General features: G+C 36.2%; 1 protein-coding gene across 1 annotated transcript; it reads left to right on the top strand.

Annotated features, from left to right (window-relative positions):
- The first annotated feature begins 5,348 nt into the window (after positions 1–5,348).
- LOC105836520 (myosuppressin) lies at positions 5,349–20,343 on the top strand. The gene is made up of 3 exons (XM_012680598.3): positions 5,349–5,748; positions 16,763–16,964; positions 17,766–20,343. The coding sequence occupies exons 2-3, from the start codon at positions 16,772–16,774 to the stop codon at positions 17,852–17,854; spliced, it is 282 nt and encodes a 93-aa protein (XP_012536052.1). The 5' UTR covers positions 5,349–5,748; positions 16,763–16,771; the 3' UTR covers positions 17,855–20,343.
- The last annotated feature ends 1,986 nt before the right edge of the window (positions 20,344–22,329 follow it).

Raw genomic sequence — 22,329 nt, 5'->3', positions numbered from 1 at the left:
TATGTCTTTTAGGTCTCAAATTATATACTAATTAGTAAACGCGCAGCATCACTTTTGTATGAGAAATTTTTATGAATTCGAGAATCGAACTCTTTGCTTTATCTGTTGAATGTGCCCAATGGCACGTTCGGACGAAGCACATGCGTATTAGATGCATGTGCCGTTTTGATTATTCTTATGCTTGCTATTTTAGTTTCTAAATAGCAAATTAACATCAAATACAATTTTAATGTATTTTAATGACGCTTATAATGTCAATAAAATGCTATAAAAACTTTTGACGTTACTTTGCTGCTTGGGTTGTTTTCTATTTATATTAAAGTGAAACTGAGTTATTAAATAATGTAAATATTTTATATTTAGATAATAGTATCATTCATTGGTCAGTGATTTAAAAAATGCGCAAGTGATGATGCTCGTTTTAACAACACAGTTATCCTCACTTTTAATATGAATTAACAAGATTCAGTAAAGCGGTCTTCACGGTCTCCAGATTGTAATTAAAACTCATTTGAATCTCTTATGAAAATGAAAAAAGAAGGTGCATTCAACTGAATTAAATAACGTTGCAAATGAAAATTATTTCAATGCAGCTATATTTATGCGCGTACATTAACTTTTGTAACTTATTACATTATTAATTGTCTATATTTCCGGCAGTTTTCAGCATCTTTCTTCAGCTGACATTTTTGCTCAGATAGCAAAAGAGCTTTTGTTCAAAAGAGCACGAGCGTTACATTTCTGTGCAGGGCCTAATCGGGGTTGCCTCAAAAGAGCCTAAATAAAAATGGCGAAAGGCTATCCAGGGCCTTTACAGAACCCTTTTTAAAGTTCTGTCCTGGACGGATAATTATCTGTTCAAGTCGCGAATATCACTCTGTGACAAATGTCTTAAAACTCGAAACAAACTTTTTTGTTTTCTGATGGTGATAATAATATTACGTACGTTCTAACGAATTATATTATTCAAATAGCTATTAACCTTTAACATAGAATCATCCAAATATACCACAATGTCAGCTACTTAAGTGGCAAACAGAAATCGTGAAATGTGTGCTACAATTTTTTTTATTTTTTGAATACATTTATATATATATATATATATATATATATATATATATATTATATATATATACACTAATGATATAACATGTTAAATGGTCCACGGACACAATCTTTAAGATCTATTCGATCGAGTTATACGAAGTCTGAGATTCTCAATTTAGTTCGTGATCGTGAACGAAGAGAAACAACGAAGAGAACAAACAAAGAGTCAAAATTTGTATTTAAATTAAAAACGGTTTTGTAACTTAGCATTTTGTTATAAACACGGATGAGCGATAGCTGTTCACGAAATAAATCAATTATAAGGAGGCTGCAGCAATGAAAATATCAGGTTTCTATTCCATTTGTTTTTTTCTTTTAATGTTGCTTTTAACGGTTTGATGAGAAAAAGAGCTCAACGAAAAGAATAATTGTTTTCTCTTTTCTTTTCTTTTCTTTTCTAATGTTTTTGATGCGGCACCGAGAAATTTAAAATCATAGCACGGTGAGGCGCGTTGAAACATCCTCCTTTCTCCAGTTTTAATCTCGAATTTCATAAAGTCGGAATATTCTTACTTGTGGAAAAATACTATTGGACTCGCAATGATGTTGAAACTAATATACTAAATTCGAATTGTTTTGCAGCAAAGGTTTTTGAACCGTATTTTACAGGGTACTTAACGGTACTTTACTGCTTTTGCAGATCGAAACGATATTCCGCATATTCGTTTGCGAAGGTTTTGCAGCGTAAATGCAGATTACGGGGATTTTTATCACTCCCCGCTTTTGCTTCGGTTTTGGAAAGGGAAGGAAAAGTTACTATTTCTGCGAGGCTGTGTTATTCACAGGCGTTATAATTCCGCGCTTGCGAGTTGGCTCTGGTAACGGGGAACGTCCGCGGTCTTCTACACGTATGCACATATGAACTAGACATTGCATATTGTGTGTAAATGATATACAAATGACGGCGTAGTCTGCAGAGTTTGGCGTTTCGACGCAATATTCTCGCGCGTCGACGCTCCGTGCCACAGTTTTTCGGGGCCCAGAAGCAGCACGAATGAAACGTTCGCGAAACTCCGGCGCCGTTCCAATTCTTCCCTTTGATTCCTTCGCGTTTCGCCATGCGCGAGGTATTTCTCCTTGGATTCGCAAAAAGCACGCCGCGGCTGGTACACACGCAATTCCGCGAGCATAGGAAATGTCGCGTGTGAATTTATTTTATTTATATCCGCGGGACAACGCGACCAAAGAAAGAAGGTGGTTGTGACTATAATTGCACGGTGAAACAGTTACAATTAAGAACTCCATTTTAACACTATTAGTAAATTATGATAATTTCAAATATTTAAAAAATCTCAGGATAAAATGGTAAAAATAAAATTAACGTTTCTATACACTAAATGCATTTATAGTGAATATAACATATATTTTTTAACATATGCATTTGCTGCTATTTGTATGGTTGAAACAATTATATAGTTGGCGCTAAAAATGACTATGAATTTTGCTAAAATACCTAAAATCTTAGCTATAAATCTGAAAATAATTTTATTGGACTAAGTAATTGGTTATATATTATTAAGACATTTATTATTATTAGGACGTTCAAGCTAGTCGTCAGTAAAATTACACTTCGAAATTTGTATTCAGTAAAATCTTTTAGATATTTTAGCAAAACCGTACTCTCCGTGTGTATACATCATGACTACCTACGGCTATGAAAGTTTGCCTTCGTTCTTACGTCATTTCGCCGAAGTGGCGGGCTAGTTTCTTTCTCGTTCCGGTTAACGAAAAAGGCGGGCGGAAAAAGAAGGACATTACAAATTTCGTTATACGTAGACGTGATCGTACGTAAGTGTCACACGTAAGTGACGCAAATGTAAATCGCATAAAGTGTGCACTGTAAAATGAGTTCTCTCGCGGCGACAGAGGTGTCACGGGCGTCCTGCGCGGGATAACCGATGGAACTCGATCTTCCGTGAAATCGAATTGCAACACACGGTTTTCTCTACGTGGCCGACATGGGACGAATGTCAATGCACACGTCGCGCAGCTATTGTATTCCCGGAGCCCGCAACTTGCTTTTCGCCGCACCGAGAGAACACCCTTGTCCACCCGGGTGGAATGCGAACGAATCGCAGGCACAAAAGCCCTGTGAGACACATTTCAGATAGAGTATAAAAGATTCGGTGTGATCGGGACTCTTTCTAGGTAACCAGATTGAACGTGTCCACAGATTTGTCCTGCGGAAAGTAGCAAGATGATATCACGTGGCACAAATTTTCATCGGTTTAATCGACAACTTATTCTTATCTATGTCTGATTCACATCTTGTAATTTTTTTCAACTATTTTTATACTATTTTTCCGACGTTGTTTTGCGATCTTTTCCCATCTCGCAATTTGTTTATGTAACAGCTCAGCTGATGTCTTATCTTTTTCATGTATCACAGTTCTTCGTTTATGTTTCGTAACTCTGACTTTTTATAAACCAATCTTTGTATAATATCTGTGTATTAAAATCGTTATTCAGAGTTAGGAAGTAATGCGCGTTTCTTGTAATCTTTTTCTTATAACGATTATTAGTTTTCTTTTGTAACAGTAATAAATTCTTTATTATTAATTCACGGAAACGTACAATAAGACGCGTTATTTATACGTTCATTAACGTGACTATCTTAAATCGGTAAATTTAAAATGAAAGCTTTACGATTATATATGAAAGTGCAAGGTTCTTATTAGTGCGTTTAAGTGATACATAGCAGATGCGGTAGCGACGCGAGAAATTCCAAGTTTACGTGGGAAAATCTATCGTCTACAGTTTCGCGTAAAATTGCTAATCGCGTTGCTCAGTATCGCACCTGACGCCTCACGACGCTCCATCGAATTTCACTAAAGCGCAAATTTGAATTAGAACCGTATTAATGCAATTTCTATCACGCTTCTATTAACAGTTACTTACGTTCAACATTTATTATACTAAGCTAATGTAAATCGCGCGAAATTTATTTGCTTAGACAGATTGTCTATAAAGTCTGTTTTCATGTTTCCCCTATGTTTCGGAAACGGTTTAAAATTCTGAAAACCCGCGAAATACGTGTTTCTTTTGAGAAACTACTTTATTCTTAATCTCCTTAAAAAAGTAGTGTACACTTTTCAAGCTTGATAGGTTATTCGGGAGATATATGTAGGATATATTGTGTTTTATAACTAAATATTAATTTTCTTAAAATAAACATGCATATTATATTGTAAAAATGTTTTAACATTTATGGAATTAAAAAAAAATTATACAAAAGCACAAAAACACGTACATAATCTTTCTGCTAAGTTTAATAAAATACGAGCAGACACGTGAAAAATTATCTTAAGGAAGATTTCCGACGTCTGCGGAATGCATGAGTAGTCCCACATATGTTATGTCGCATAAATTGCATACTATTTACTACACATTTGATGCACGCATAAATCGCACACTGTTTACTTTACCATATATTCTATCAAAATTTATAGACGAGTAAATTGACATATATTGGCACGAGAGCTTGTTAATGGTGTTACTTATATGGCGAACTTTCATGTACTTTCAGCTTTCATACTTTCTATATATACGATAATTAAATAATTTTTATTTAATTTTCTGATTTTGCTAATTGTCACACATACATACAAAAAATATTGACAGAATATGTTAAAACTGTGAATATGACATAAATTATAAAAGATTGTCTTTCATATGGCCCCAATTGATAAATGCATTACAATTAATTCAATATATGATAATTAATATACGGCAACTGTATTCCGTCATTGTATATAAATTATTATTATTATTTTTGTATGGTGTATTTATCGGACTTCAGTAATAGATTATCATCTACTCCTATCATTATTTACAACATTGTCACATCGCGGAAAGTTCGGAATCGTCTCGCGATCAGTCTGTCAGGGTAGCTCATACACAATTTACACGGTTTACAATATTCCGGGAAAATCTCTCCCGCGAAAGCAACAAGTTCGGCCTCGCGTTACGTAAGTTTGTCCACTAGGATGATGAAATTTTTATTCCATGCGTATCGAATGAGAATGTGCGTCGCATCGCGATTCCGTGCTCGGGGGATGCGGCAAGGACGGCAGTGAGGAGTAGGTGGCGAGAGAGGGTAAGTTGCGCGTTCAATGTTCAGAACCGGCTTCGGGAGAGTTGTGATCCATGAAACGCGCATGGCAGTTGGAAACGGCGCGTATTTAAGGGCTGATCTCCGGCTGTTCTCGCCACTGTCACACGGTTCTCTCGCACGGGCCCTCTCGGTGGTCACCCCGCGCGACGCTCGTCCTCGTCGCAATCCTTTGTCCTCCATCGCCGAGCCATTGTCGTCTACGTCCACGTCTACGTCTACGACATCTTCTCGACGACGATCTTCCTCCACTTGGTCTATTCCCGCGCAACAACATCGCGAAACTTCCCGCGGCGTTTCGTTCTGCAAGGACATCAGAGCTTCGGAAGTCACCTCGCGGATCACCTCGGGGGTACTTCACTCCCCGTGCGAACTCGCGAACCCGTTTGGGGCAACACACCGGCTTACAGCCTATCGGCGCGATAAGGTGCGATAAAAAGGGTGAACGAGGGGCGACGAAGCCGTAGAGGTCCTCCTCCGCTTTCGCGACGCTGACCATCTCTTCTCAACGACCATCTTCTTTGCGCTAGGTTGGTACCGTCCCGTCAAACGTTTGACTCTAATTTATTTTTTAAATTTATTTATAAAGGAAGCTATTTCTAAAAAGGAAGAATTATACGATATGATCCGCGCGCGTTTATCTCGTGAAAGTCAGATTCATGTTTCTTTAAGCATCAATGCGAAATACCTTGCGGAATCTTTTCTGAAATTTGAGAATTTGATAAAATATGTCGAATATTAGATATATAAATATAATTGTATATAAATATATATAATTGCAAAGTAATCTTTAAATTTGAATCAGTAAAATCTTACTAATTTGCATTATATATAATTATGAGTATAAATGACTTTTCACCTGAGTTAAGTAAGTTAATATATTTTTAAATTAAATTAAAGTTAATGATTTATAAAATTAATTAAGTTAAAAGTTGCATGAACAAAACATTAACTCTATTAAAGTTACGTTAAGATTAAATTAACTCAAAGTAAAAATTAATTTTGAGAAGTATTATATTATTTACATTAAATCAAAAAGCTATATAATTTCTTTAAGTGTTACATTACCAACACAATGATAATGTCGATCATCAAATATATTTAATATTTTATTTATAAATTAGTTTATACAAAATAACACAAAAATATTGTTTTTATGCAGAAAGTAATTTTTCTCTTATAATTTTTTTCTGCATAAATAAAATTTTTTATTTAGGAAAAACTTTAATAAATTAAAGTTTATATGCTTCAAAAATAACTAGTTAAAGTGAAAAAATCATTTAAAATTAATTAAATTAAGTTTTAACTTAATTTAATAAACTTTTAAGTATAAGTATAACTTTTTAACTAGAATTATTATTATCTAACTCTGCTTTTTACTGTTACAATATTCACTAATCGTAAAACATAAAATTAATAAATAAAGTATCTTTGTGTGGGCTTTGACATTTGATATAATAATTAAGAATATTGGAGTTTGCGCAAAAGTACGCATCGGTGCTTAAAGATTCGAACTATCACGTCTATTCGAAAAACGTCACAAAGCAGTTTATACAAATATGTAAAGTGTACCCTACAAAACTCTTCGACAATTCCATTTTACTTTTCAGCATTCTAAACTAAAAGATGAGAAGTTTATTTAGACTTTGTATCTTGTTACCTGACGCACAGGAAGGTTCTTGTGTTTACCTAATTTAGGGATCAGGTGTATCGCTACCTACTTTTTTTCCAGGAATAACTCTCTTATACACCCACGCGCGAAGAATATAATTTCATTAGGGATTGAAACGTTAAAGCGATTTGAGCCAATCGAACCAACGTAATTCGTTTCAATGTACGTTTTTCCTATTCAACAATTGCGTTCAATCGTTCGATTTACATACTAACGTGTCTCGTTTATATTTCTCACTGGCCTATGTGCATTGGGAAGCAAATCTTCTTGTATTACAGTAGTATAAAAATAAACATAAATATACTTATTGAACTCCGAAATTGAACGTATAGAAAATTATTATTTGCGATCTGTGGAAAAATTTTCATGTTACAGTATCAATTGATTTTGCTGCTTATCTACTAGGATGGCGTTTTCCTTTGACATTCTTCTTGGAATTTCTTGTCGATTGGCAATGAATTTATTTCACGAGCAGAAGAACACGCGGGCCCGTTTGTATTTCGGGTCAAACATTTGATGTCATTATATATATATATCACGACATCTGCATATAAATCGGATTCTCCGTTTACATTATTTATTAAACGTCTATATTTTACATTAGACGAAATAATACTCTGGTCTCTGGAATTCCCAGACTTTTCAGAGGAAATTATTTCGCCAAAAAATTCCGCTCTCATTGGGTTTTGAGGTTCTCAATAATTCTTGAATCACGCGGAAACGAGGAACTATTCCGCGAATTAAATTCAAGAGGTATAAGTGTAACACTTTAACGGAACTTTTAATTACAAACTTAATTACCGTCGTACGAGATGTCGAAGTTCTGGAAGTTGTGATAGATCGCGTTCCATCGTCTGTTCTCGTTGAACAGAAAAAAAAGTTTAACCTCGAATTTCACGTGAAACGTTGTACGCACGATTTTACGATAATTTCGAGAATCTATACTTACTTATACTCGTATAACGATGACGCGGAAAGCTGGCACACAGATGCGGGGCCACACCTAATCTTTCAAAGTATCAATTCCGAAGTTTGACATCTTAAGTTCGTATTCGAATGAGGCGTTGCGATGAAATTGATGAGCGAGCGTTTTAATTTTATTTTGACTATTCACGTGATGTGAAAGAGTCTGTCTGCTGTTAAAATATCGTACTTGGAAGCTGATACCTTGAGAAATGGGATAAACCTTGGGCGCCAGTCTTTCGATATTGTTATGATAAATACGTTCAAAATGGCCTTGCAGCTCCTCTCGCGTAAATAATTAATGCTCTAATGAAGATTCAAAATGTCCATGAATTAAAGGTGAACTCATATCTCATCTGTAAATACAGTAATCGCCGTTACTCAGGAGTACACGTTAGGGTAATGAAATATTTACGCATTGATTATTACGAGAGACTTTTTCCGTCTTAATTCTATTATCGCTCGAATATCTATGAATGTATTTCACAATTCACACGTATCCGACAAAACAGTCGGGATTACGAATCGTTATGTCGGGATTGATTTAATCAATTTTTTCTCTGTATTATAATATTATTTTACATAACGAACTCGCGAACAATAATTTAGCAGCTTAGCGAAATATAAACGAGACACGTAGCGGTTACAAATATCGTTCATTAGCATTAAATTAATGCGGACCTTTAATTAATCGTATACGCGATTCCATGCACTTATCTTTTCTTTTCACTCCTTAGTCTTCAGATTTCTTTTTCCGGCGCGTTAATTGGAAAATCGCCGCAAGGACGCAATGTAATAAAAAAATATAAAAAGGAAATATCGTAAATTAGCTGTCGTTTTAACGGCGTAGAGCTTTGTAACGCTTTGTGTTGCGCATCCATAATATATATATATTTTTTTCGCGTAAGACGCGAGAATTAATTTCCTCAGAACTTCCATTATTTGCGCATCGTAAAGCGGATAAACGGATCTCGCAAATATTGCAGATATGATCTCCCTTAAATGTACATGCCCTTTTCACTTTTTTCCTTTCACAAGACGATATTGAATCGTTTCATCGTCGCTCCTTAATCGCTCGTCTGCGCGAGATGAACCTTGACCGTACATTTCGAGGGATATCTCATAAAGAGCGCGCGCGGTCCCCAGGCTTGAATTCTCATTCTCTTATTGAGGTAAATATTAAGAATCACGCTCTGTGTGAATCCTCTCCTAACGAGCTACTTAAAAGTAACGCGCAACCGGGAGATAAATCCTCCCGGAGCGACCTTATTATACCGAAATTGCTACGATATTTCGAAACCGCGAGAAGTTCGCGGCCGTAATATCGCGCATGTGAGCGGTCGAAGAGCGAAGGGAGAAAGGGCGAAGGGACAGGCAGGGCAGAGGAGTCTTGTTTAACGTGAAGTTACGAAATTTGTAACGCTAACTTTCCCCGTAGGCGAGGCGAGCGCGACGCTGAGTACACTAATCTCCTTCGGGGGTTGCGGGGGATTCATCGACGCGCACAGCGGGGCTCTAATACCGTACGGTGTCATCTCTAATACATAAACTCTCGCAAGTTTAATCGCGACAGTAATACGGAGGCGCACGAACTCGTGATTTCGCGTGCGGACATCAACACTCGTATCATCCGCGGACGATCTTCCCGTGCGTTTGGAAATGACGCAAACTCCCTCGTGCGCGCTGCATTAAATCGCGAAACTCTCTAACGAGACACGACTCTGTTCCGCCACGATCCCGTCCCCCGGAATGACGCGAGAGGGGAGTTTCAGAGAGGCTGGATGCTCGAATCGCAACCGTGAAATGATAAGATCGATGGTGACATTTCCACACTTGATTTTATCTGACATGAGGAACATTGTGCAGCTCGACGTTCGCGCTGATTGTGAGATAATAATTTCCGTTGCGCGTTGATAACTGTAAAATTCTCCTAGTCACTCATGGGGAAGCTTAGGAATTGTTGATTCCTCTCATTAAGAAAAAAGTATGTTAGAGGAGAAGTTGGATAGAATCATGGTTATTGTTGATTTACAATAAATTTGTTAATAATCAATATTTTAAATTAAAAACTTAACATTTCCATTTGCCAATGTGTTGTTTCATCGATTTTAGATTAAAAATTATAAAATGTGTAATACGTAGGATGTTATTTGTAAAGATGTGACGACGCTGCATAAAGATCAAAGAGAAACAGGGACGATAATGTGACTTCTCCATTAAAATAGATTTAAAAAATAGATTTTGTGTGAAAAATAGTGTTTTGTTATAGGATTATATATTTAGTTAAAAGAAAGAGAAACTATGCAGAAAATACATAATATGTATGTACATACACATAATTTCTTTAATATACTGACTGCCATATTAGAATCTTAAATATGTGTAATGCAAAAGCTACATTAGCAGTAAAACTATTATATATTTTATTATATATTAAGTAAAGTTTTTTTGAACTTTGTATATTTTAAGGTAATGTCAAAGAAATACTTTTTATTAAAAATAACTTACCAGAAGGAAAAGGTAAATTCATTAATTTCTTTTTTATTAGCAGAATTGACATTTCCGCATGTAATGGTTAAGCTTTTAATAGCATTTAAATTGATATTTTATTAAAAAGCTTTATTAAAATCTTAGTGAAATGAGACGTAGTGGCTCGTTAATGCTACATTTCTTCAAATTAGATTAATTAAAAGCTTTCTGCAACACCCGTTAATATATTAAATTTGCTTAAAAAGTATGCTTGAAAAGATGAAGATAGTGCTTCAGTTACAAAGAGCATTGTATGGAGTCTCCATCCTAATGGACCCAATGTGCGCAGTACTAAGAGCCCGAACTTATTTAAGTCGTATTCCTTGAAGTACAACAAACGTAATGCAAATGGAAACTCGAAATTTTATTAGATGAAAAGTGTATTAGATGAAAAGTTTTTAGAAGCGCATATTAGTGTCAGCTATCTCGGAATGCGAAATGAGGAGAAACGGCGAGTTTTTTTTCCTTGTACGTACGCCCACGCAAGTGACTTGTTGCCTACGAGGTGAATCTCCCGTCTTTTCGACGTTTTCTCTTTCTTTTTTAAAATACTTTTTCTCTCTTTCTTCTTGTCGAAATTGCTGAACTTATTGGAATTGCAACAGGATGGATAATATCTGACGTAATAGAAAAAGATGACATTTAAGCTGGCGAATGTGACGTAATGCAATTATTGTGCTTGTTGGATATAGGATACCCTATGAAGCAGGATCGACGAAGTGATAAGGATTCATGGGACAAACTGACTGTGATGTGGAAAACGTTAATAACGTCTTGACGTCGACGATCCTTTTTAATAGTTTGTCTCCTGTTGCTTCACAGCAAAAAGAAAATTATTTTCGATATCTTTCGAATAAGTAGAAGTATCGGAAATATAATTTTCTATACACTTTACACACTAGAATTTATGAATAATAAGAATATATAAATAGCGATACAAAACGATAGATGGATAAATTAAATAAAAAGAAAGTCAAAGAAAGAGATAGAGAGATTAGAAGGAAGGACTTACACTTTTGCAAGCATAAAATTAGCAATTGAGGCAGAAAAATTGGAGCAGCGATACGTGAATCCGATACATCGAACGTGGCTGTTCAGCAATTTAGACGAAAGTTTCGAGAATTTGCTCATTATTTTTTTGTGATTCAAACTTATTAAAGCCTGAATGCTTTCAAGATTATATCATAAAGGTGAATATCAATTGAAGGAAGAAATAGAATAAATAATAGAATAAAGGAAGAAAGTTAAGAATCATGAATGAATTTCAATTGCCCCTTGAAGATCTATTAATAGTCTCACTTCAGGCTTGAGCTTAATAAATTATCTGTCAAATTAAATTTGTCTCTTTCTTGTCTCCTTTTTTTTGTTTAGAAAAGCCATCAGTTTTTTTTATAAAGGAGAAAGTATGGGGAATATCTCGTTTTTTTTTTTCGATTGCACATCTGTACATTTGCTCGCGGTAACGAACGAAGGTCTCATCATCTCACCACGGATATTAATATTTCATTGCGGCTTTTCAAAGATAGGTACGCAGAGTCACTTCACGTAGTGATATGTACGCTTTGCGTGATATGTATTATTCCGCTGATATCAGAGAGAATCGAACACAGTCGTCGGTACTTTCAAGGTACGCGTATGCTCGTACACGTACGTATGCATAACATCACTCGCGTATTAATGATTCACGGGGATTTCAGGATACAATATGTGCCGATGTATTCCGTCCACAGCCCCATATCTTTCGTATACGTATATTTATTTCTTCATATTCGCAACCTTTGATTTTTGCGGCCCTTGACCTCTTTGAGAATTCTTAAATTCACGTTTATGTTATTTTTATTATCAAGTGTTTCACGTTCCTTGCGTGCTTTTATTTTACATATTTTCTAGATCTGAAAATATACAATTTTCACCCGTACATGTCAATTTTGAAGACATTCTTCGCTTATAATTTTGAGTTTATATAATAATAATAACACAATTTTGCTACAAAAAAAGAAAGAACGATCAGGATTATTTATCGCGCTATTATCTTGATACTGAAGCTTCATCCTTCTTTAATCTTTCTTACGAAAAGTTTTCAAAGTTTCATAATTACCCTTGTGTATTATTTTTTCTATTTTTTGATACAAAATCTCTCTCTCTCTCTCTCTCTCTCTCTCCCGTAAGTTTCGATCTATCCTCATCCGCGTAGCGTTATTTTTTTATCGTTGTCATGCCTGATATTTTTTTTCGTAACTGCAACTGCGTTAAGCTTAAAACGCACAAAGTACGTACAATACAGGCAATAATTACGCATCATCGGGACACACACACACACACACACACACACACACACATACACACACGTCATGTGAAACGGCATATGAAAACGCACGTTTTTAGTATTGAGTCGTATTACCTAGTCGTTGCATCGCCAATATTTACACTACGTGCACTCGCAGCTAGTGATAAGTGAATGCAAACAATAACACAATCACCTTCCTAAGCCTTTGTGTTATAATTTCGAAGTATCGCCAAAATGACTGAGCTGTTGAAAATTAATTGAATCGAATTCTCATTTACATACTGAGGCAACGTGTGATACCTAGGTTGACGACCTAAGGCTTCTTTGCTTAAGTTTATTTTTTCTCCATTGTCTATCTATTTCTAAAAAGATATTGTTCTTGTAAAAATTATTTTTGTATAACATCTTGTACAACTAGAATTCTTGTAGAACCATTTTTCACGTGACTGTAGAACTATTTTTTACGTGACGACTCTATTTTTTAGAATTATTTTTTATGTGGTCGTACAATGTTAATCTTGTTGACTCCTTTACTCTTTTTTTCTTTAGCATAGGCTTTCGTAGATGTCAAGTGATTTACGCAATTGCAATTATATAGACTGATACACACGAAGCCTTACATGATTGACTTTTTTTTAAGACATGACTAGACTAGGGTCTTTTTCAATCATCGTAAGAGTCTCTAAATATGTCAAGAAAATTTATAAAAGTTAAACAGAAATGAAAATAAGCAAAAAGTAAGGTTCGAAGTAACAAATATTTTAAAAATTATATAAAATATTATTTTTTTATTTTATTAAAAACGCCGTATTATCATTGCAATATGACATCACTTCTAAACAATAAAAATGCTGGATACAATTTTAAAATTTTATTTTTTTCTTCTGAATATCATGTTAATTGTATATCCTACCTATTTTTTCTATTCTTTATATTTTAATTATTTGGTTATTTTATTAGAATATTTCTAAATTTAGAATTGAATTTTATTTATAATTTTGATATTTAGTTTTAGATTTTAGGTAATTGAAAAAAGTAATTAAAAAACGCTGGCCTAGAAACATATACTGCAAGTCATAGCTTAAAATATACGTAAGAGAATCTACTTAGGAAATAAAGGAAATGAATTTGATATTTCAAATACATCGCCTCTCTCCGCGCAATCGCGGTCATCATTTTGGAGAATTTGTTTTGAAAAAAAGGAAACGGATCCTTGTAAAAAAATCTCAAAGTTCCTCCTGAAAGTTCGCGTGCATCTGAACCCCAAGTAACAAACTGAAATTAAAGTCTGAATCAAATATAATATATCTTAAAGACATTTTAATGGCATTTGTAATTAAACAACATTTGTAATTAAAGAACATTTGTAATTAAAGAACATTTGACGTCACCTTGCTACTTGGGATGCTTTTCTTATACGCATGTTTTTTTTTGTTGCCTCGAGACTTTGAGCCGCGTTTCTTTATTCAAACGAATTTGTTAACCTCTACAATACGCGTCTACGTGTTTTCTTATGCTCGTGGCTCGGCATACATGAAACACGATTACGGAGTTCATCAACTATGAACGAGTCAGCGGACGAATCAGCAACAGGTTGCCTGTTTGCCTTCGATCCGTGCGCTACAATCGTATGTCCGCGCTCGTCGTATGTACAACTGTACACGGTAAAATATTCCTGGCATATTCACACGGAATTTACATATATCATAAGGAACCTCGGTCCGTAGCCTCGGGATGTAGAAATGACCTGCGGTGAGCAGTTAATTTAGAGAGATTAATCTCCTCATTAGGCGGATCGCAAGGAGATATCCGCACGAGAGGCTGCCATTCGACGACATACATAAATAATATTCTCGGAATATACACCTTCTGAGACCACGCATTTCATGTTTCTTATTAATTAACTGGTAATTAAACGTTTCTCATTATTTCCTTGGCGCTGAAGCGAAGAACATTAATTCTCGCTCGTATTTATTCACGAGTAAAATTTTTTTTTCTTTTACGCGATGAATCGACAGGACGAGAAACTTCGTTCGCGTTACTTCGGGTAAGAATTTCGCGTAAAGACTTTTAATACATGCCTGCGAAATAACGCAGAAGCGCGAATGCAACATGGCTCCTTTGCACTTCTTCTACAAAGACGAGAGAATATCGAGTTTATTCGCTCTTTGTTCGCTATGGAAATTTCTCCATTTGTTCAACGCTATCTATGCGAACGAAAATAAAGGATTGTCCGAGCATGCAGGCATGTGCGTAACGCGATTCCTTATCTTTTCTCTTCGAATTCGCCCGTGAACTTTTTTCTTGTTCTTATCGATAAGTTCCATTCATCTGACGCTTTTAGATCGCCTTCTCTGTAACGCGACCTCCCCACACCTTTCTTTCTCTCGGACGGCTCTTATCACGCCTTTAACATTTCTCTCGTATACACAAACTATTCATCTTACGCGTGTTCCTCGACGGAGTACATTTACGGTATGATACATGGTCTGGGTGCAGCATGATATTGGAAATTGCGCATGTTAAAGTCACGCTTGGCACGATGTCCATGGAGTAGAGAAATATTGCTGCACCTCTTACAAAACATGTGTATGGAAATTTTTTATTCTCTAGCATTTTAAAACATGCTAGAGAGGATGTCACTTTAAAACAAAAGAAAATATGTTAAATAAACTAAAAAAGCTGAAGATTAACAATATTATATTGATTTGAACAAATGGCATCGCTGCGTAAATTGAAGTAATTCAGAGGAAATAAAAATAAAAATTTTTGCGGCTGCTGTACGTCATAGGATAGTGGATTGCTGTTGCTTTTTACAATTATAACATTAACAATGAGAACGCGTTATGTATTAAAGATATTGTAATGTACGAACGTAAGAAACACGTGGCAGTATTCAGCATACGAAATAGACATTAAGTAGGGAGGTAACGTTAAGTATGCGTGACAGTAATCGGAGGGGCGAGGCGCTTGATTAGATTTCACACGGACCAACTAATTATACCGTTACGTTATCAGTTACCGTGACTGTGCTCACTGGCACTATGTCACGACGGCTGCAGCTGAAGTTTAAGGCTAATCGTGACCGCTATGTTGTAAGAGACACGTATGTTAGGTATCGGCCGGCATTCCCCTTCCGTTTGGATTGCACAAACCTCGGCATATGTACGTGACACGTAATGCTCAATAAGCATCCGCCTATCGTTATCATATATTGAGGAAATCGTATTGCCTAGGAAGTTGCGCGGGTCAATATATGCAGACTAGCTCGCTTCTGTAATACGGCGCGCAACGTAAGCGTAAAGCGGAAAGTCGAACTGGACATCTTAAGAAATTCTTGGCTCGTGATTCACATTGTCAACGCGTTTCTCGTCAGTCGCATGGACCTCTTGCGACTTCGAATTTTTACAATTTCTGAAAGAACCTTTAATTTTTTTTATACATGTTATATATATAGAGTTCTTTTCTGTCACATTTCAGCGTGATCGAAAGGAATCGATTGATAACGATCGGAATGGATTGATAATTCGCAAACGATTCGAAAAACAATTATACAGCAAAATTACATATATTTGTTTTATATGTACAATATATTATACTGTATGCAGGAGTAAACAAGTTTTGTTGCGATAGCTAATCGTTCGATGTTGTAATAAAATCCGTTTTGCAAAAACGGAAACGAAAATGGAAAAATTTTGCTAAGTAAATTTGTCCACAGAAACGTGTTAGCTTGTGTTATTAAAACAAATAGCCGAGAAAATGCAATTTTATTTTTATAACATAATTATCGTTGATAGAATATCGGCATAAAAATAAACAAGATTGATAGATGGAAAGAGAAGGGAATGGAATAAATTTATTTGCTGGGGCAAAGCAATCTGCAGATCTATTACGATTGCAACGAATAGGATTAGTCTTCTGGTCAACAAATATCCTTTTTTCCGTATAGTATAATTAATCAAAATTGCAGTAATTAAATAATTGTCGTTTCGACTTAAGTCTTCCTGAGCGATGCGTTCCCTACGTCGTTGTTTGCAAAGCTGATCGGAAAGCCGGCGATCGGCGTTGAACGACATTCTACTCTTCCTTACAGCCCGAAAAAATGATGAGCTCGACGCTGATCGTGTCCATCCTGGTGTCCATGACGACCATGGCGGTCCTGTCCGGTGAGACTTTCGCCGCGTTGCCCCCTCAGTGCAACTCGGGTTTCCTCGAAGAGCTCCCGCCCAGACTGCGTAAAATCTGCATCGCCATCGCCAGAATATCGGATCTGAATGACTTCATCGACGACAGAGGTAAATCGTCCGTCAGTCGAATCGAACGACTCTTCAATTCCTTTGACTGTACTGTGACGCCTTTTTCCGGCGTGCCTTTCCAGTGTATGTACACACGTGGACCTGTCACGTCTGATTTATTCTCCTCGCCTTACAGTATTTAGAAAAATCTGATAAAACTTATGAAACAAAGATTTTGCAGTTACTTTGATAAACCATGTTTATTAAATATTTTGTTTTTAAATTACAATTTTTAAAACAAGTAGCGAAACTTGTCCGTCATTCTTATATTTAATTTTTTTGTACTAATAACTAAATGGGAAACGACGATTTGTTAAAATCTTGTATGGAGATGTTTTGACAAAAACAATATTGCTCATAAATAATTAGCAAAATTGTTGCTTGTAGAAATAAGTCACATACGGATTTCGTCTGACACGTCAGCATTTGATCCTTTGTAACGGCTCGGAGGCGAGTCTCTTCTGCCATTTACTTTTTTTTAGAGAGGGTCCCCCAGAAAGGCAATTTTGCCGTTCTTATAGTTACGAGCAGACGTTACTCTGTGTCAGACGTCGTAGATCCACGTATCCAAGAGGGTTAATTTATTTAATGAGAGAAAAAACACATATCCCTCCCCTTTCGCAACTGCTCTCTATGCCGCTTATGTGAATTAATTTATGTTATCGTCGCTCATGAAATCTCCAATGTGTCAATGTATGCGAATGCCTCCTGAATGTGCCACCCCCTAGTTCCCTCGGACTTGAAGAGATTGATTACGACGATGAGGGATAATTATGCGGCACGCATTTGGATTGCTTTCAGAATACCAGGAGAACCTACCGCGGTACGACAGAAACGTCAAGAGGCAAGACGTCGATCATGTTTTCTTGCGCTTCGGGAAACGACGTTAGAAACCAGGCACACATCATACATTTTTCCCGCACTTCATTCGCAAGCGATAAACGATTCGAGTTTACCCTTAAGTTCCCCTTCATTCCCCTCATTCGGTCGTCTCGTCGTCGAAAGAACTTGTAGTGCGAAAATGTAAAAAAAAAGGAGGAAAATAAGAGGCAGAAGGAGCAAGAATAAACCCACGATTACCCGCTGAAAGATGATCGACTCTAATCTCATTAACGTGATTAATGATCTATTAATTTTCGTTCTCGCTGTATCTAAACAGGGAGAATCGAATTGGTCCTTTCGAGCGCCCTGAATCGTCCCCACGTGAAAGTAAGTAAATATATCTTGTTAAATATGGTTTTTAAGCGTGTTAGCGCAATTAGTTTGCCCCCTTTGTCCGACAAAAGCGAGAAGTTTAAAGGGATTTTAATTAGCAATTAACTAAGTTATGTTATATTGCAGCATCTACTACGAACGTTCCATTCGTGTAACAAAAATTTCATGTTACGAGATAATTTTATTACAAGATAATTTTAATAATATAAATAATCTTTCTCCGAACACTTTAGCACTAATATCCCGACGTACTAAAGCACTAGCAACATAATCGTGTAACTCTCATAAAAAAAGTAATTAGATATATAGTTAAGAAAATTAAAAAAAAAAACAAATTCCGCGACATTTTCCATCCTTTTCGTTTTTGGTCTTAAACGACAAGTGTCAACTATCAAATATTAAATGCTCCTTGAAAGTTGAATCTTGTATCACTTAATTCTATGTATTGTCCTCACCACTAAATGAAGAAAAGTGTCTCGCAATGATGTACAACGTTCCGATTCTACTCCGCATCACACCGTGAATGTGCACCGAATTTACTCGTCTATTAATTGATCAATTAATTAATTATTAATATATTACTTTAACTAGATTATAGGACAGATTTACATCGCCATTTTACGAATGTAAGAACGTAGGAACGTTGCACCGTATCGATTTTCACGCCGACTACTATTTCCAATTAATAACTCTCATCTTCGTGTCGCTTGCGAAATAATGATCCTCCATGTGAAAGTATAAAAGAGTGCTGTGCAAGACATTTATTTTATAAACCTACGCGCGCCATTTGTTTTGTAAACCAAAACATTCTGCGTCTCGTAACGCGATTAAGGACACGGGCAATTAGTCTGAGCTAACAAGATTCAATTTAATTAAATGTAAATTTTATTTTATTTAAATTAATTTCTATAATATGTATTAGAAATATCTCAAGTTTAGATACTATACATTAATTCCATTCATCCAAGTAAGGTTTTTGATTATATTTCGATCTATCTTAGAATTGAAGAGGGGAGGATTCGTTACTTTGCAAAGATTCAAATAAATTTTTTCTTAACACAAAATTATCATCGACGTAAACAAAAAGGAAGTCTAACTTGAAAGCTCTGAGAGGGGTCCCGTAGTGTGGAGGATGATGCTGGATAATACTGACATACTCGCAACTTATCGAATTTCGTGGAATGTATTATCCCTGTCAACGTTAAGTATAAAAATTCTGTTAAAATAAGTTATTCTTGAACCACTAACAATTAATTCTTCCTCAACAGAAAAACATCAAGATGAACTTTTTGAATTTTGTCCCACTTAGATCTCGTTGAATATATTATCAGCGTCAGGAGATCAAAAGTTTTTATCAAAATAAATTATTCTTGAGTGATTGAGTTCTGTAAGTGACGGGAATGGATTCTTATTGGTAACTTGATATAAATCAATTCTGGGTTTGATAGAGAGACATTGTTTTCCTGTCGGTACCCCCTGGGATAGCTTATACATTCATTAAAGAGAAGGAAAGTGAAAAATTAATGAACAGCTGTTTGAATAAATAAAAATCTCTGAAATTAATACTAGAAAAACGACCGGTGCCATTTTGGCTGCACCAATAACTTCATTCTTTTTAATTTCTTTTCGTATTACACAGAACAGACTAGTTTAAAAATGAGTATAATGTAAATAACTCTAATATGATACAAATAATATTATAAATATAATATTATAAATATAATATATAATAATAATATAAAAAATAATTTAAAAATTTTTAATTAAAATTATTAGGGAAGCCAAAATGGCACGGTAGTGTTTCAGTGTTAAATACTACTACTACTAAATAAAAATTAACGAATGCTTTTCATCGTCTGTCCTGGAATATTCAAATTCAGCTTTCGTAGCCAATTGATCGCGATTGGTCGCAAGTCTGTTTGAATTATTTCCCAATTGTCTCATCACGTAGATACGCGCCAGACTATAGTCCCTGTCCTAGGAGATCGCATTACCTCCAACGTCTTTACGTCTTATGTTGTTGAAATACCTTCACAACTCGTTATTGATGTGTTATCATTCACGAACGGTCCTGTAAGATACGGCGCGTGTTAAAACGCGCGTACATTGCGAGGTAATAATATATTTATTATATATAACAAATAAATACATATATACGCATATACATATATAAAGTGATTCTCTCAGAATGCTCTGTCATTCTTATACTACGTGATTACACCATCCTCTTTCTCTTTCTCTCTCTCTCTCTCTCTCTCTTTCTTTCTTTTTCTTTGTTTAATTACGAATCCATTGTGCGTGCTAGATAAGATTCCCAGCTCCTTAATTACAGTATCAAAGCAGGCGAGATTGCAAGTGTCTCCCTCAGAAGACTGTTTGTTTGCGCGACACACCATCTTGCTTCGACCTGGATATTAGGTAGGTATATCGTGTGAATCTGCGATTTCGCTCTTGGAAGAATTTCGGCATTTCCGCGTGCAACTCGAGCGTATTTTTTTTTTATCGATGTAGCTTCGGGACGAGAAACGAAAAAATTAAGACGGGAAACCAGGAGCGGCACTCGAGAGTCTACAACGTTGCTGCTCGCGTTGAAATCGATCGCGAAGAATTTCTTTCGTCCCCTGTCTCTCTTCTTCTCTTTTTCCTTCCTTTCTTTCACCTTAATCGCCTAATATGTTTAACACGCACGCGACATGTAAGTGGTGGTCTCGACCCGTAAAGCGCGAGAAAATATTGCCGTGTTACTCTGTTCGCGCGCATTCTCCAAGGAGATACGCCGCCGTACGTAACGCTTTACTTTCCGGGTCGTATATTGTCCTGCCGCATTTTTATTTGCGGATATTTTAAATTTCCGTGGCCCGGTTCCCGTCGCGCTCTTATTTTCTCCACGGTCCGCAATTGCGCCTTGCAATTGCTTTCAGCAATTTGGCAAATGGCATTGCGCGCGACGAAGAAATTCGCTTTTCCGTCGAAGGAACATAACCCGACAATTTATTCAGTTCATTTTCTTGGACTGGCGCAATAAAAACATAATTTTGGCGTGTTACGAGAGAACAAGCGACCATAATACCTCTCTTCTTTCTCTTTCGAATGTATATTGTACTCACAAAGCGGGAATTCGAGTTTACGATAGTAAACTCGAAGACCAACTGTGTGGACCAACTGTGTATGTGGGATGAAATTTACGCGAGAATCTCGACGGAGAAAAATCGACACGAAAAATATATATTGACCGAAGAATCCGAGAAGAGGAAGGAATATGGGCGTTTATCTTAATCCACACGGGGATTAAGATAAAATATATTAAGAGAGAGAAAGCGCGAAGGAATCAAATAGAGATGGAACGGGAAGGCTGCGCCCTAATTCTGAGTGCGAATATCCGTCAAATAAATAGGAGTAGGACCGTCATATAAACACACGTGCAGCCGTCGTAACCGAAAGAATCTGCGAATTTGAGAGCCGGCTAAGCAAGCGAGCCAGCGTGGACAGAGATTGATGTCCAATCGTCCAAGCGCCGCTGTCGTCTCAGCAATTACTTGCGTGACGATATTTGTTTTCTCGTTCTCGCCACCCTCGCTTCGTTGCCACCAAAGTGGTCCTCCTGCATCCAAAGTGGTCTTTGGATCGCGAATCGATACGGTCGACGATTGTGGAATCCTGGTATCATTCCCTAATTTCGCGTACATCACCGCGGTCCGGAATTCATTCCGGTGGCGCTTAATCTACCCCGTCCACTCCGTGAAGCGCGCGTGCAAGAAACAGTCGCGATGAATTGGGGCGGACGAGCAAAGCGACACTTTACATTTAAATTTAAATGTCAAATAGACATTTAATTTTAAGTTTTCAAAAATAATATGAAATAACTTTTTTTCTAGTTTTCCTAAATCATATTTTAAGAACGACATTAATTACGACCACTGCTGTTCCCACAGAACTTATCAGAAAGCAAAGTGACACAAGCTTTATAAAGTTGAAATATAAATCTTCTCTAATTTGATATGTGGAGACACGTAGAAAGTTACAAGGCACAAAAAGTCATGAAATAATGACATAATTCAAAAAATTTAAATAAAAATTGTAATTAATTAAAATTAACAATAACGTGCGACGTGAATTTTGCCTTAGAAATACACTAATAAACTCATAATTG

Source organism: Monomorium pharaonis, chromosome 11 (assembly GCF_013373865.1).
Source record: "Monomorium pharaonis isolate MP-MQ-018 chromosome 11, ASM1337386v2, whole genome shotgun sequence".
Taxonomy (NCBI): Eukaryota; Metazoa; Arthropoda; class Insecta; order Hymenoptera; family Formicidae; genus Monomorium; species Monomorium pharaonis.
This window is presented reverse-complemented; position numbering and strand designations above follow the sequence as displayed.